Source organism: Salmo trutta, chromosome 19, assembly GCF_901001165.1.
Source record: "Salmo trutta chromosome 19, fSalTru1.1, whole genome shotgun sequence".
Taxonomy (NCBI): Eukaryota; Metazoa; Chordata; class Actinopteri; order Salmoniformes; family Salmonidae; genus Salmo; species Salmo trutta.
Window position 1 is genome coordinate 26,749,438 of NC_042975.1, and position 14,996 is coordinate 26,764,433.

Genomic DNA, 14,996 nt, shown 5'->3' on the forward strand with positions numbered 1-14,996 from the left:
TCGCTCTCTCTCTCACCATGTTCACCCCCACAGACCGTCTTTGCCCAACAGGTCAACAAACCATCATATATCATGAATAAACCTTTCAGGAATCAGGGGAGGGACTGATGTTTCTGCTCTTACGAGATAGCTGACCGAGTGTTCACTATGAACGATCTATAAACAAAAGGAAGCAGTCACACTAGCTTGAAGGAAAAGTTTGAACTCTGACCCCTATGAACACACGACCAAGGTCATGTTGTGTGTCTAACAATGGTTTCCTTGGTTCAACATCCCATGATGTTGGGTGGGAAAACACCCAACTCCCTCTCACAAGAACTTTCGTAACACACAGACAAACGATAAAGTATTGACTTTATCCCTATTCTTAAATACGTTTTAAGTTACTACATAAACTCAGCAAAAAAAGAAACGTCCTCTCACTGTCAACTGCGTTTATTTTCAGCAAACTTAACATGTGTAAATATTTGTATGAACATAAGATTCAACAACTGAGACATAAACTGAACAATTTCCACAGACATGTGACTAACAGAAATTGAATAATGTGTCCCTGAACAAAGGGGGGTCAAAATCAAAAGTCACAGTCAGTATCTGGTGTGGCCAACAGCTGCATTAAGTACTGCAGTGCATCTCCTCCTCATGGACTGCACCAGATTTGCCAGTTGTTGCTGTGAGATGTTACCGCACTTCCACCAAGGCACCTGCAAGTTCCCGGACATTCCTGGGGGGAATGGCCCTGGCCCTCACCCTCCGATCCAACAGGTCCCAGACGTGCTCAATGGGATTGAGATCCAGGCTCTACGCTGGCCATGGCAGAACACTGACATTCCTGTCTTGCAGGAAATCACGCACAGAACGAGCAGTATGGCTGGTGGCATTGTCGTGCTGGAGGGTCATGTCAGGATGAGCCTGCAGGAAGGGTACCACATGAGGGAGGAGGATGTTTTCCCTGTAACGCACAGCGATGAGATTGCCTGCAATGACAACAAGCTCAGTCCGATGATGCTGTGACACACTGCCCCAGACCATGACGGACCCTCCACCTCCAAATCGATCCCGCTCCAGAGTACAGGCCTCGGTGTAACGCTCATTCCTTCGACGATAAGCGCAAATCCGACCATCACCCCCGGTGAGACAAAACCGTGACTCGTCAGTGAAAAGCACTTTTTGCCAGTCCTGTCTCATCCATCGACGGTGGGTTTGTGCCCATAGGCGACATTGTTGCCTGTGATGTCTGGTGAGGACCTGCCTTACAACAGCCTACAAGCCCTCAGTCCAGCCCCTCTGTCTATTGTGGACAGTCTGAGCACTGATGGGGGATTGTGCGTTCCTGGTGTAACTCGGGCAGATGTTGGTGCCATCCTGTACCTGTCATGCAGGTGTGATGTTCAGCTGTACCAATCCTGTGCAGGTGTTGTTGCATATGGTCTGCCACTGCGAGGATGATCAGCTGTCCGTCCTGTCTTAGGCGTCTCACAGTACGGACATTGCAATTTATTGCCCTGGCCACATCTGCAGTCCTCGTGCTTCCTTGCAGCATGCACAAGGCACGTTCACGCAGATGAGCAGGGACCCTGGGCATTTTTCTTTTGGTGTTTTTCAGAGTCAGTAGACAGGCCTATTTAGTGTCCTAAGTTTTCATAACTGTGACTAAGCTGTTAGTGTCTTACCGACAATTCCACAGGTGCATGTTCATTAATTGTTTATGGTTCAATGAACAAGCATGGGAAACAGTGTTTAAACCCTTTACAATGAAGATCTTTGAAGTTATTTGGATTTTTACGAATAATCTTTGAAAGACAGGTTCCTGAAAAAGGGATGTTTCTTTTTTTGCTGAGTTTATTACGTTAATATATTGGTAATACATTTGTGTACTTTTGTATTGCCATTCTGTAATTGTAATATTGTCACAATACATGTTAGTACATATGACACTGTGACGTAGAAGTCCGTCACTGGCCGCGGGCAGCATTTGGTACTTTAACACACGCACACATTCATTACTCCTCCCTGCTCCGTTATCAGATAAGTTAACAATGTGGGTCGACACACAAGTTAAGTTCTCTATCTTAGTACATACATTTCACACTTACGTCAGTAACCGGTTAGGGTATAAAGAAATAAACAGACAAGTGTTCATATTTATTATAAGCAATATTTATTATACTTAGATGTTATGGATGAGCGCATTGTTTGTTCTGTTCCTCTCTCTCTCCATCGCTGTAGCTTCGGGGTATGCTGGATAAGGACCCGAGCTAAGGGAATTGGGCTTACTTTGTAGTGCCTGTCCGGAATGGCTCATTAATGTAAATGGGCATGTTGGTTGACACTGTCAGTAGTGATGTACTTTTGTAAATGTTATATTGTGATGTTTCATAAACGTGTTGCAATGTATATATTTTGGTATGTTTAGATAAATGGAAACTGTAGGTTGAATAGGTAATTGCTTAATTAATTAGTGTTAATTGTTCTGAGGGGAGGGGCTACCCCTACAAAAGGAGCCTCTCTTTCAGTTCATGGAGAGGCATTTTGGATTGAGCTGTAGGTGGGGCAGCATTGTTTTTAGCTGACCCATAAGGTTTGATGGCAGTACTGTTGTTTTTGTTCCGGAATCACTATGTAAATAAACACCTTTGCACAGAAGAACTTTTGCGGCTCCGCCATCTTTTTATTTTTTATGGAGGTTAGGTTTTCCAGTTTAGCCTTCTGGCCTACTCTACGTGACAGACACCAACTAAGTGGCCGTGTGGTTAGTGTCCGCCCTGAGATTGTAAGGTTGTGAGTTCCATCCCTGGCTGAGTCGTACCAAAGACTGATCAAATGGAACCTGATGAGTCCCTGCTTGGCACTCAGCATTGAGAGCATTAAGGAGATCGATTGGGGGTAAGGCCCTGCAATAAACTAGCGTCCTGTCCAGGGGGTGTACTTGTACATCAAGCTGCCTCACGCTAACGGCTCGTGCAAGGCTACTTACATATTACATTTCTGGTATCATTGTGTTCTAGAATATAAGACACACACTTTGGCATCAATTGAATATGTATAATATGGGTGTGATAGCCTTTTAGAAAAAATGTCTAATTTGCTAGTCACTCCCCATCACCCATGATCTCTGAGGCCATTGTAACACCCACCCTAATAAAAACTGCTCCCTGGCAGTTGGAAAGGCAGTTGAAAACTCAGCCAAAAGACAGACAGGAGAATGGGAAAAGACTGGTCAAAAAAGAAGACAAACTAAAAACAGAGGAGGATCTGTTTGGGCGGGACCGTGTCTTGCATATGAATCTTAATGTTAATATATTATAACATGAATGAAAATGACATATATATGGATGTTGCCAAAAAAATGATTGGTAAATGTTGAATTAATATGGAAATGACTAAAAGTAACTCCACTACATGTAACTGTTATTCTTATTGGAGAGAGGATCGTAGGCATGGCAAAGAGTTGACACTCTTAGACTGAAACAGAACTTTAGTAAATGGCCTCTGAAAAATGGACAGACCTGTTACACTTTGCTTGATCACTTTCATACCGTGTGCTGCGATACAAAGCTGACTGCACCAATAGACTGTACCGAAGAGAGAGAGAGACCCCGACCATTGATTAAGTAAATATATTACAGCATTCTCTGTATTACCTCCTTGACTATTCGGCATTGCAAAATTATCATCTTAATTGATCGATCATAATCTTTGTTTGTTTTCTTTGTGTTTTTTTAACGTAATAATAAATCCTATCTTCATAAAGAAGTATAGTTTTCTCTTGCTTTGACAAATGCTGACTAATACAATTAAATACCTTACATATCCTTTTAAGATTGTTGATATGTGATCAGAGTTTAAAGTTAATTGTTCTCTTTGAATAAAAACGATAACTGGTACCCTCAACAACGTTATTAATTAAAAATATTAGGCAAATGAATGAAGTCACTAATTATCAACACCTATTAGACCATTAAAGTTCCTACAGGACTAAGGCACGTCACTGGAATAGCTTTCTGTTTATCTGGTCTCAAAAATGGAATACTTCGCTCTTTTAAAGCTCTGTAAATGATTTGGTAAAATGCATAAGAGCATGTAGGCCTATATAATGGCAATATATGACAGCTACTCAGCTATCCTGGAATGCAGCCCATCCATGAGCAGACTTTATTAGTTCCAGTCAGCTCATTCTCACTGTTTAGTGGCTCAGAGAGAGATGGAGCCGGAAAATATTCAGCCCAAAGAACCCTAGTGGACAGGGCTCTCCAGCTGAGACAGCCATTTTGTGTGTGTGTGTGTGTGTCCTCGGTGCCTGGCAGTGCGCAACTTGCACACAGTGTTCCTGTCAAGTACGGTGCTGGGGTCTGGTCTGCTAATGTCTATTCATGAACAGAGTAGGGACAGGACTACCAGCCGATGCCGAAGGGTCACTCTCCTTGAGGCCAGCCATGATAATCAAGTTCAGAGAGAGCTCAGAGTGCCCATGAGGGCTGTACTCCGTTAGTCGGAGAGTCTAACAGCCCAGACACTTGATCAGCTTCAAGCCCTCGCCACCCACACTCACAAATAGAAATGTCTCCAGTCTTACTTCTGTCTAGACTTGACACACTGCATGAACATTTCAACAGCACTTTCTTATTTAGAGCAAATCTATATTTACAGTTGTCTGTCTCAGCTGTGTCTCATATGTTCAGAAGTGTTTGAGGACTTCCATTCCATTATGTCCAAATCAGCCACCTCTAGTGCACATGGCACTACGGCACTGACTGATGTCATATTAACGTTGGGTTGGCGTTGTCTTTCGTCCACAGGTGGCTGTGAAGAACAACATTGACGTTTTCTACTTCAGCGGGCTAATCCCACTCAACATCTTCTTCGTGGAGGATGGCAAAATGGGTACGTGTGTCTGGAAGCAAGTCACAAACACTCAATATCCAGGTCATTACCATAACAGTAGACTCATTATCACCAAAGAGTTTGAAGAGTTTATTTTAGACCAACTCGAGGACCCTCGGTATAAAATAGACTCTTCAGAGGAAGTAGCTCCCTGCTCAGTTCTGGTGTCACTCTTCTTTTGTTCCCCTCATCTGCATCAGAGCGACAGGTGTTCTTGGCCACCTGGAAAGACATCCCCAATGAGAACGAGCTGCAGTACCAGATTAAGGAGTGCCACTTAAATGCAGGTAGGTCTCCTTACATCTATGGATGAAAGCTATACAGTACCAGTCAAAAGTTTGGACACACCTACTCATTCAAGGGTTTTTCTTTAATTTTTACTATTTTCTACATTGTAGAATAATAGTGAAGACATCAAAACTATGAAATAACACATGGAATCGTGTAGTAACCAAAAAAGTGTTAAATAAATCCAAATATATTTAATATTTTAGATTCTTCAAAGTAGCAACCCTTTGCCTTGATGACAGCTTTGCACATTCTTGGCATTCTCTCAACCAGCTTCACCTGGAATGCTTTTCCAACAGTCTTGAAGGAGTTCCCACATATGCTGACCACTTGTTGGCTGCTTTTCCTTCACTCTGCGGTCCGACTCATCCCAAACCATCTCAATTGGTTTGAGGTCGGGTGATTGTGGAGGCCAGGTCATCTGATGCATCACTCTCCTTCTTGGTAAAATACCCCTTACACAGCCTGGATGTGTGTTTTGGGTCATTGTCCTGTTGAAAAACAAATGATAGTCTCACTAATCCCAAACCAGATGGGATGGCATATCGCTGCAGAACGCTGTGGTAGCCATTCTAGTTAAGTGTGCCTTGAATTCTAAATAAATCACCAAAATATCACCAGCAAAGCATCATCACACCTCCTCCTCCATGCTTCACAGTGGGAACCACACATGCTGAGATCATACGTTCACCTACTCTGCATCTCACAAAGGCATGGTGGTTGGAACGAAAAATCTCAAATTTGGACTCATCAGACCAAAGGACAGATTTCCACCGGTCTAATTCCATTGCTCGTGTTTCTAAAAAAAAATAACATATCTCTAACCAAGGGCTGTCACTATTTTAATCTCTGGGTTTTCCTTTGTCCACTACATGGTATGAAAACAGTGATACAGGTCTGGAATTAAAATGTGTACTGTGTGCTCAATGTCTATCATCAGAGCTGTTCACGCTGTTCGGTTGAATTTGAACCTTGGTGGCTATTCTTGTCTCGAGCGTGATTCAGTCTTAAAGCACTTTGTGAGGACATATGGGTTGATCCACAACGCCTCTACCATTTATCGGTGAATCACACACCACTTAGTCATCTACACGATCTAGCTGCCTGTATTCCTCTTCTGTCTTTTTTATGTGAGAGGAGCTTTGTTAGGGGACATTGAAACTGGAGCTTAGTGTGGTGTTTTGAACTGCTGTGAGTACAAGTGAAGGATGTTGTCACCTCATGTTGGTGTTGTTTTCTATCGATTGAGTGCTGGTGATTCAGTTGAAGGAGACCTCATTTGATGAGGGGAGAGCATGCAAAGATGGATTAAATGCACGAAGAGCTCTCTATGCATCCGTCTACAGTTGAAGTCAGAAGTTTACATACACCTTAGCCAAATACATTTAAACTCAGTTTTTCCCAGTGGGTCAGAAGTTTACATAGTATTTGGTAGCATTGCCTTTAAATTGTTTAACTTGGGTCAAACATTACAGGTAGCCTTCCACAAGCTTCCCACAATAAGTTGGGTGAATTTTGGCCCATTCCTCCTGACCGAGCTGGTGTAACTGAGTCAGGTTTGTAGGCCTCCTTGCTCGCACACGCTTTTTCAGTTCTGCCCACACATTTTCTATGGGATTGAGGTCAGGGCTTTGTGATGGCCACTCCAATACCTTGACTTTGTTGTCCTTAAGCCATTTTGCCACAACTTTGGAAGTATGCTTGGGGTCATTGTCCATTTGGAAGATCCATTTGCGACCAAGCTTTAACTTCCTGACTGATGTCTTGAGATTTTGCTTCAATATATCCACATAATTTTCCTACCTCATGATGCCATCTATTTTGTGAAGTGCACCAGACCCTCCTGCAGCAAAGCACCCCCACAACATGATGCTGCTACCCCTGTACTTCACGGTTGGTATGGTGTTCTTCGGCTTGCAAGCGTCCCCCTTTTTCCTCCAAACATAACGATAGTCATTATGGCCAAACAGTTCTATTTTTGTTTCATCAGACCAGAGGACATTTCTCCAAAAAGTACGATCTTTCTCCCCATGTGCAGTTGCAAACTGTAGTCTGGCTTTTTTATGGCGGTTTTGGAGCAGTGGCTTCTTCCTTGCTGAGCGGCCTTTCAGGTTATGTCGATATAAGACTTGTTTTACTGTGGATATAGATACTTTTGTACCGGTTTCCTCCAGCATCTTCACAAGGTCCTTTGCTGTTGTTCTGGGATTGATTTGCACTTTTCGCACCAAAGTACGTTCATCTCTAGGAGACAGAACACGTCTCCTTCCTGAGCGGTATGACGGCTGCGTGGTCCCATGGTGTTTATACTTGCATACTATTGTTTGTACAGATGAACGTGGTAACTTCAGGCGTTTGGAAATTGCTCCCAAGGATGAACCAGACTTGTGGAGGTCTACAATTCTTTTTCTGAGGTCTTGGCTGATTTCTTTTGATTTTCCCATGATGTCAAGCAAAGAGGCACGTTTGAAGGTAGGCCTTGAAATACATCCACAGGTACACCTTCAATTGACTCAAATGATGTCAATTAGCCTATAAGAAGCTTCTAAATCCATGACATCATTTTCTGGAATATCCCAAGCTGTTTAAAGGCACAGTCAACGTAGTGTATTTAAACTTCTGACCAACTGGAATTGTGATACAGTGAATTATAAGTGAAATAATCTGTCTGTAAACAATTGTTGGAAAAATTACTTGTGTCATGCACAAAGTAGATGTCCTTACCAACTTGCTAAAACTATAGTTTGTTAACAAGAAATTTGTGGAGTGGTTGAAAAACGAGTTTTAATGACTCCAACCTAAGTGTATGTAAACTTCTGACTTCAACTCTATCTGTCAAAAGTTCAACTTATTTCAACTTTTGAGGCACTTAACAAATGATGGACAAATGACAGATGGTCGTCTGCATCATCCATCAAAATAAGAGCCCCGTAGAAAAACCCTTTCCCCATTACATGCTTAGTCAGTTTTTGTGTGTGTGTGCTTGTGTTCGGTGACTTGGTGGTGTTTTGGCCTGTTGTCTTCACAGAGCTCAAGTCTTGAATCACAATTACTACTATCCTCTCCTTTCACTGATCTAACATGTTGAGCCAACTACAGGACAGAGAGGGCAGTTATTGTTTTGGGAAGGTAGTATCTGGAGGGGAGTAGCTTTAGTTATTGTTTAGTCCACATGCAAGGTCTGATTTACCAAAATGGACAGGTGACCTTTGAAACCATCAAACCACAAAATCATCAAATCATTTCCTAATTTGTGTTCACCACACTGAAGCCAGTTGATTAAACACAGAGCTGAGGGCATTGGTTTAACAGAGATGCTACTGGTTTACTGGAGAACCAGATAACATAACCACAACATCACCGCTTTAGGTTCCAGGGTTACACACCTGCCTACAATTTATTTGTCTATCTTTCCACGCACACCTACAGGAACACGTGCACACACATACAGATTCATACACACACTCTCTCAAATACACAAATGCACACACTCTCATTCTCTCCATATTTCAGCATTTCCATTCCAATAATGCCTGATCCTCCTACACCACTCTGGGGTCACAAAGTATTGACCCTCTCCAGCCCCAGGTTACAAGGACAGTTCTGCTCATGCATTCCCTCACCTTGGCTGTGATAAGCAGCTTTGGATTGTGGAAATTAATGGAATGATTGGAGGCTCTTTTCATGTTCATTGTCACTGGTACTCTGTGAGCTAAATACAGTGTGAGAGGAAGCTGTGTTCTATAAGCTTCTTTAGAGAAATGGGTTTTCTGGGAAATGGGTTGTTGGTTTGATTAGTTATTTGTACTTCCATTTGTACTTCCATCTTCATATTAAGATAATGGTAGAGCAGTGGTATTCAAACTTTTTCAGCAGGGACCCCATTTGTTCCACCATTCCAAATCTAATGAGACAACCTTAAAGTGTACATTTAGATTTTTACATAAAATAATCTTCAATTCATTACATTCTTCTCTTTTATCAAAATTAAGAGAAACAATGATTACATTTCCTCAATAAAATTGATTTTTGAATTGATCTTTCTTTAAAAAAAAAAGTTTGTATATTGTCCCATACAATAATCTGTACTCTGCTTGACATGCAATACTCCATTAGCCTAATTTAAAACAAGGCTTTTTCCACAGCCATGAGTCACAAATAAAAACATTTTTGAAAGTATTATTTCACCTTTATTTAACCAGGTAGGCTAGTTGAGAACAAGTTCTCATTTACAACTGCGACCTGGCCAGATAAAGCAAAGCAGTTCGACAAATACAACAACACAGAGTTAGTTACACATGGAATAAACAAACATACAGTTAATAATACAGTAGAGAATTTTTTTTGAAAAAGGTCTATATACATTGTGTGCAAATGAGGTAAGATAAGGGAGGTAAGGCAATAAATAGGCCATGGTGGCGAAGTAATTACAATATAGCAATTCAACACTGGAATTGTCGATGTGCAGAAGATGAATGTGCAAGTAGAGATACTGGGGTGCGAAGGAGCAAGATGAACAAATAAATAAATAAATACAGTATGGGGATGAGGTAGTTGGATGGGGGTATTTACAGATGGGCTATGTACAGGTGCAGTGATCTGTGAGCTACTCTGACAGCTGGTGCTTAAAGCTAGTGAGGGAGATGTGTGTCTCCAACTTCAGTGATTTTTGCCGTTCGTTCCAGTCATTGGCAGCAGAGAACTGGAAGGAAAGGCAGTCAAAGGAGGAATTGGCTTTGGGGATGACCAGTGAGATATACCTGCTGGAGCGCGTGCTACGGGTGGGTGCTGCTATGGTGACCAGTGAGCTGAGTTAAGGCGGGGCTTTACCTAGCAAAGACTTGTAGATGACCTGGAGCCAGTGGGTTTGGCGACGAGTATGAAGCGATGGCCAGCCAACGAGAGCGTACATGTCGCAGTGGTGGGTAGTATATGGGGCTTTGGTGACAAAACGGATGGCACTGTGATAGACTGCATCCAATTTGTTGAGTAGAGTGTTGGAGGCTATTTTATAGATGACATCGCCGAAGTCGAGGATCGGTAGGATGGTCAGTTATACGAGGGTATGTTTGGCAGCATGAGTGAAGGATGCTTTGTTGCGAAATAGGAAGCCGATTCTAGATTTCATTTTGGATTGGAGATGTTTAATGTGAGTCTGGAAGGAGAGTTTACAGTCTAACCAGACACCCAGGTATTTGTAGTTGTCCACGTATTCTAAGTCAGAGCCGTCCAGAGTAGTGATGCTGGACGGGCGGGCAGGTGCGGCAGTGATTGGTTGAAGAGCATGCATTTAGTTTTACTTGCATTTAAGAGCAGTTGGAGGCCATGGAAGGAGAGTTGTACGGCATTGATGCTGGTGGTGTAGTATTATAGTATACTAATGGTATGACTGGTACAGCAAATACGAAACATTTGTTACCAAGTTGGCAATGTACTAGCTATCTAATGAGGTTAATCGCTCATCACTTTAAATGGCCTTGAATCATGCTTTTGATTTTAGTGTATATCACATTTGCCCAGTAGTCAGTGTTTGTCTCTCTTCTTCATTTGAAGACATAGCATGTCAATGTGATAGTGGTTGGATGGTTTCAAAGGCTGTTATTAGAATACAACAGACATCCTTTCTGCCCTTAAAAAGACTATTCGACAATTCACTTTTTGCCTTGAAAATGACAAGCCACTGACCACTTAAGTTGTCACTCACATTCAAACAAAGTGGGGTAACAATAAACAGTCACCTGCCATCTATGACTGACAAGTGTTGCTCCAAGGTAAATGGTTAGAGCAGTATGGAGTGGGAGCCTTGCCCACTAGAAGTCTCCCTGCAGACTATAACCCAATAAAGAGACGTCGTACAGGAAGCTGTTCCACTGCGCTGTAGGAGAGATCAACTTCTCTTTTCCACTGTCACTAGTCCTGCCTCTTTCTTTTTTTATCCCTTATTTTTCTCCTTCTGTCCATCCACCGCCTGCCTCTCAGGACTCCTTTCAAGGCTCTTCGCCTCACCTCTCCCCTCCCTCTTTCCCTGAAGGAGACTTCACACAAGCTCTTAATGATAACCCACACCATGCCCTGTTGCCCCCAGACAACAGAATGACTAGGTGGTGAGAGCGGTGGCACTGAACAGTGCTCAGGACAGGACCTACAATGGGACATGGGCCTCAGGGTCAGCGGTTATGGTAGTGGTAGTTAGTCCTTTGACCTATGATTTTAAGCCCCTTAGACCTAGTGTCTAGTGCCATCCCCACATCTAGATGTGAGATCTGGAAGTTGTAGTAGCTACTCCCTGTACTGACAGTCCACAATAAGAGTGCAGCATACGCACTGTTAGAATTTACCCTAGCTCTGTTCCTTTCTTAAAGTCCGACTTAGATCGTGACACTTTATTTTCCTCACGTAGAAGCACAAAGGAGGGACTTAGCTCCTGCAGTTGTTTTGTGAAGCTGAGCTGCTCCCTGCTGCCAGTAGTTAGCCAGGCTCACAGAGAAACCATTAGAGTTGCCTTAAGGGTAAAGATTGACTGGGACAGAGGAATAGGCAGCTGATGTAGGACATGGAAATGGAATGATTTATCAGGCAACGTGTGTAGTCTAATATGAGTCAAAAGCAGCTAACAGGATATGATAAAGCTGTTATTATTATTCAGAATTTTGTCTTACATTAAATGTTCATCTCCATCTTGTTGTATTGAGTCCCTCAGTCCTAGTTTTTAGATGAAGCTGCAAACCAATAATGGAAACTCTTCCTAATGCGTAGACTAGAGAATGAAGCGTCCGAAAATGAAGCTGCTATTGTACAATACCTCGGTCAATAGATAACTCCTCTCTCAGTTCTGTATGTCTAAATGAGTACTGTAAGTACAAAGAATGAATTTGAGCTGCTGAACCGCAATACACCAGAGAATGCACTTATCCAATGTGCACTTAACAGTAGTCAACCTTAGAATACAGGCCTTGGGACTGAGCTTTGCCTATGTAGCGCCTATGTAGCGCTGATTGAGTTGCAAAATGCAATTTTTTAAATATTTTTTTACATTTTCAATTTAAGGATTCCCCCTCAGCTTATTCCCTCATGATACCAGAACCCCCCCCCCCCCACAAAAAAAATGTTTTTACATTTCGATCCCTACTTCGACTATATTCCTGACTCGTATGTAATGTGGCCTTGCAGACATGGTGTCGGGGAAGCTGCAGAACGACAACATCTACACCATCGCCAAGAGGAACGTGGAGGGCCAGGATATGCTCTACCAGTCCCTCAAGCTCACCAACGGCATCTGGATCCTGGCTGAGCTCCGCATCCAACCCGGCAACCCCAACTACACAGTAAGACACCCACCGAACCTCAACCCTCCTAATTCAGAACTCACACATATTGTAGAATATTTTTGTCGGTAAAGGTCTGAAGTGCCAAGCGAAGGCGTAGTAGCACACTCATATTTCCTGGCAATGAGGGCTGGCTTTCATACATCAAATAAAACCATACTCATTGGTGGATGATATTCCATTTGTTGACTGTATTAATATTTCCACCCTTCCCTCACTAGAGTATGAGGGAAATAAACACATTTTTGTGTTTTTTCCCTCCAGCTGAACATACCCCAAAAGCACTAGACAGCAGCTTCTCTACACTCTCTTATAATAAAGTGCATGTTACATCCAGGAGGTAGTACAGTGGTACCTAGAGATGGTTTATGGAAGTAATGAAAGTTATCCATCTTCTTTGTTTAACACACACTTAGCTATATCCTGTTCCCTCATCATGTGTTTGAAGGAGCCTGTTCATCATCGAGGGCTCATTGGGAATGACCTGTCATCTGGCAGAGTAATGGCAGGCCATGAACAAGGTCAAAAGCCCCATGTAGCACTGCTAATAGCTCATAAAGGCAGGGTTGGTCAGGTGCATCAAGTCAGTTTGTCTGGTGAGTCCAGACTCATAGACAGGTCCTTAATTGATTATTTTCTTAGCCATTCAAGGCCAAACATGCATACATCCTGATGAATGTATTCAGGTGAGGTCTATCCAAAACATATTTTATATTGCGATTTTTTTTTTTTTTACTTTCTTGAGAAATGTCTTGACTCCAGTTTCCTATTATTTCTTTCAAGTGCTTTCTTTTCCCTAAGTTATAGTCCTGTACTTTTTCTTTGGTTATGTCACCTAAGCGGAGTCTCTGACAACTTGTCAGCGCCTTGATCTCTTCTCTCTTTAACAGGTCTCTATGGCTCATAGTGTAAAGTTAAAGCGCCTTGATCTCTTCTCTCTTTAACAGGTCTCTATGGCTCATAGTGTAAAGTTAGAGCGCCTTGATCTCTTCTCTCTTTAACAGGTCTCTATGGCTCATAGTGTAAAGTTAGAGCGCCTTGATCTCTTCTCTCTTTAACAGGTCTCTATGGCTCATAGTGTAAAGTTAGAGCGCCTTGATCTCTTCTCTCTTTAACAGGTCTCTATGGCTCATAGTGTAAAGTTAGAGGTTGTTGTCAGGGAATATCTGTGAGCTCAGTGGTCAAGCTGAAGGCTCTTTAGAAAACAGTGTAGCAGCACACTCATATTTCCTGGCAATAAGGAGGGCTGGCTTTCATACATCCAATAAAACCATACTCATTGGTGGATGATATTCCATTTGTTGACTGTATTAATTGTAAATGAACACAGCGATAGACTTCTGTCCTCGCCAGATCAACTGTCTATCAGTATTTTCTTATTGTTATTCTTCAAGTAAAGCACCTGTCAAAAGCTTGATAGCAGGGAGTGTCACAACACCTAAAATTGGATTATTTGTGTTATGCATTAGCAACAATTCTCGTGTTCATATGAAGCTCCAGGCAAAGAAATGTCATTATCAGTAAGCCATGTACGATTCCCAGCTCTCAGACCGTCTCTATGGCAGTGCTTACCCACTGGTACTCCACAGTGGAACTTCAGTGCTGCTGTCCCCAACTGTCAGAGGCTGCTGTGTTCTGCCTGCCACACTCTCTCTGACTGCCTGGCTGGGTGACTACATTCATCTCCAGATTAGCGCCTCCTCACCCTGATTGTTTTACAGGCAGCTATTCAGGCACTGGCTGCTCCCTGGCTTGATTACCTGTGATGTGCGTCTCCTCGAGGAAAAGCCTGTTTGGCCTGGCTGGCCATGCCGTCAGTCTCCAGCTAATTGATTCATAATGGGAGTTCAACCCAGGGTCCCCTCAGAGCAGTCGTGCTGCTGCAGCCTGTGGATAACAGTGGGATACGGTCGATTAGTTAGACTCTGGAAAGAGAAAGTTCCTGGGGAAACTTCATTTGCAAGCAAATAAATCTTGCTTGTGACCAACTGGTTTGAAAGCCGGCTCTACTATTGGTCAAAAGACTGTTAGCCCGTCAAAGCAGTTGAGAACAAACACTTATCCTATTTCATCAGGGCAGTGGAAGACTGATAATAGAAAGTGAGCTATTGTGATATATAATACACTGGGGTTAATTCATTAACTGCTGTCCCAGGTGGTCGTGTTCAGTTAATATCAACCTTTGTGTGTCTCTGAGGACAAGTGTAGGGCTTTGTGCTCCAGTCTATACACACCATCATATACATAGACATTTATATTCCAGACTCTGACATTGCTTGTTCTGATATTTCTTAATTCCTTTCTTTTTATTTTGGGGGATTTGTGTGTATTGTTAGTTACTACTACACTGTTGGCGCTAGAAACATAAGCATTTTGCTGCACCTGCGATAACATCTGCAAAATATGTGTACGCAACCAATAACATTTGATTTTCTTTGGTACATAAAGTACAACAACATTATTGTTGCTACGCCACTGAAAGAATGCACCTAGCAAAGG

The 14,996-nt window shown here is 42.5% G+C and overlaps 1 protein-coding gene across 4 annotated transcripts in view; it reads left to right on the forward strand.

Annotated features, from left to right (window-relative positions):
- ap2b1 (adaptor related protein complex 2 subunit beta 1) overlaps positions 1–14,996 on the forward strand; it is an 82,083-nt gene that overhangs the window by 64,380 nt on the left and 2,707 nt on the right. For 3 of the 4 annotated variants that reach the window (XM_029700282.1, XM_029700281.1, XM_029700283.1), the window contains 3 exons: positions 4,800–4,884; positions 5,085–5,171; positions 12,343–12,497. In XM_029700282.1, the coding sequence (XP_029556142.1) occupies positions 4,800–4,884; positions 5,085–5,171; positions 12,343–12,497 (327 nt within the window). The remainder of the gene's footprint in view (positions 1–4,799; positions 4,885–5,084; positions 5,172–12,342; positions 12,498–14,996) is intronic. The other variant, XM_029700284.1, reaches the window with a different exon arrangement.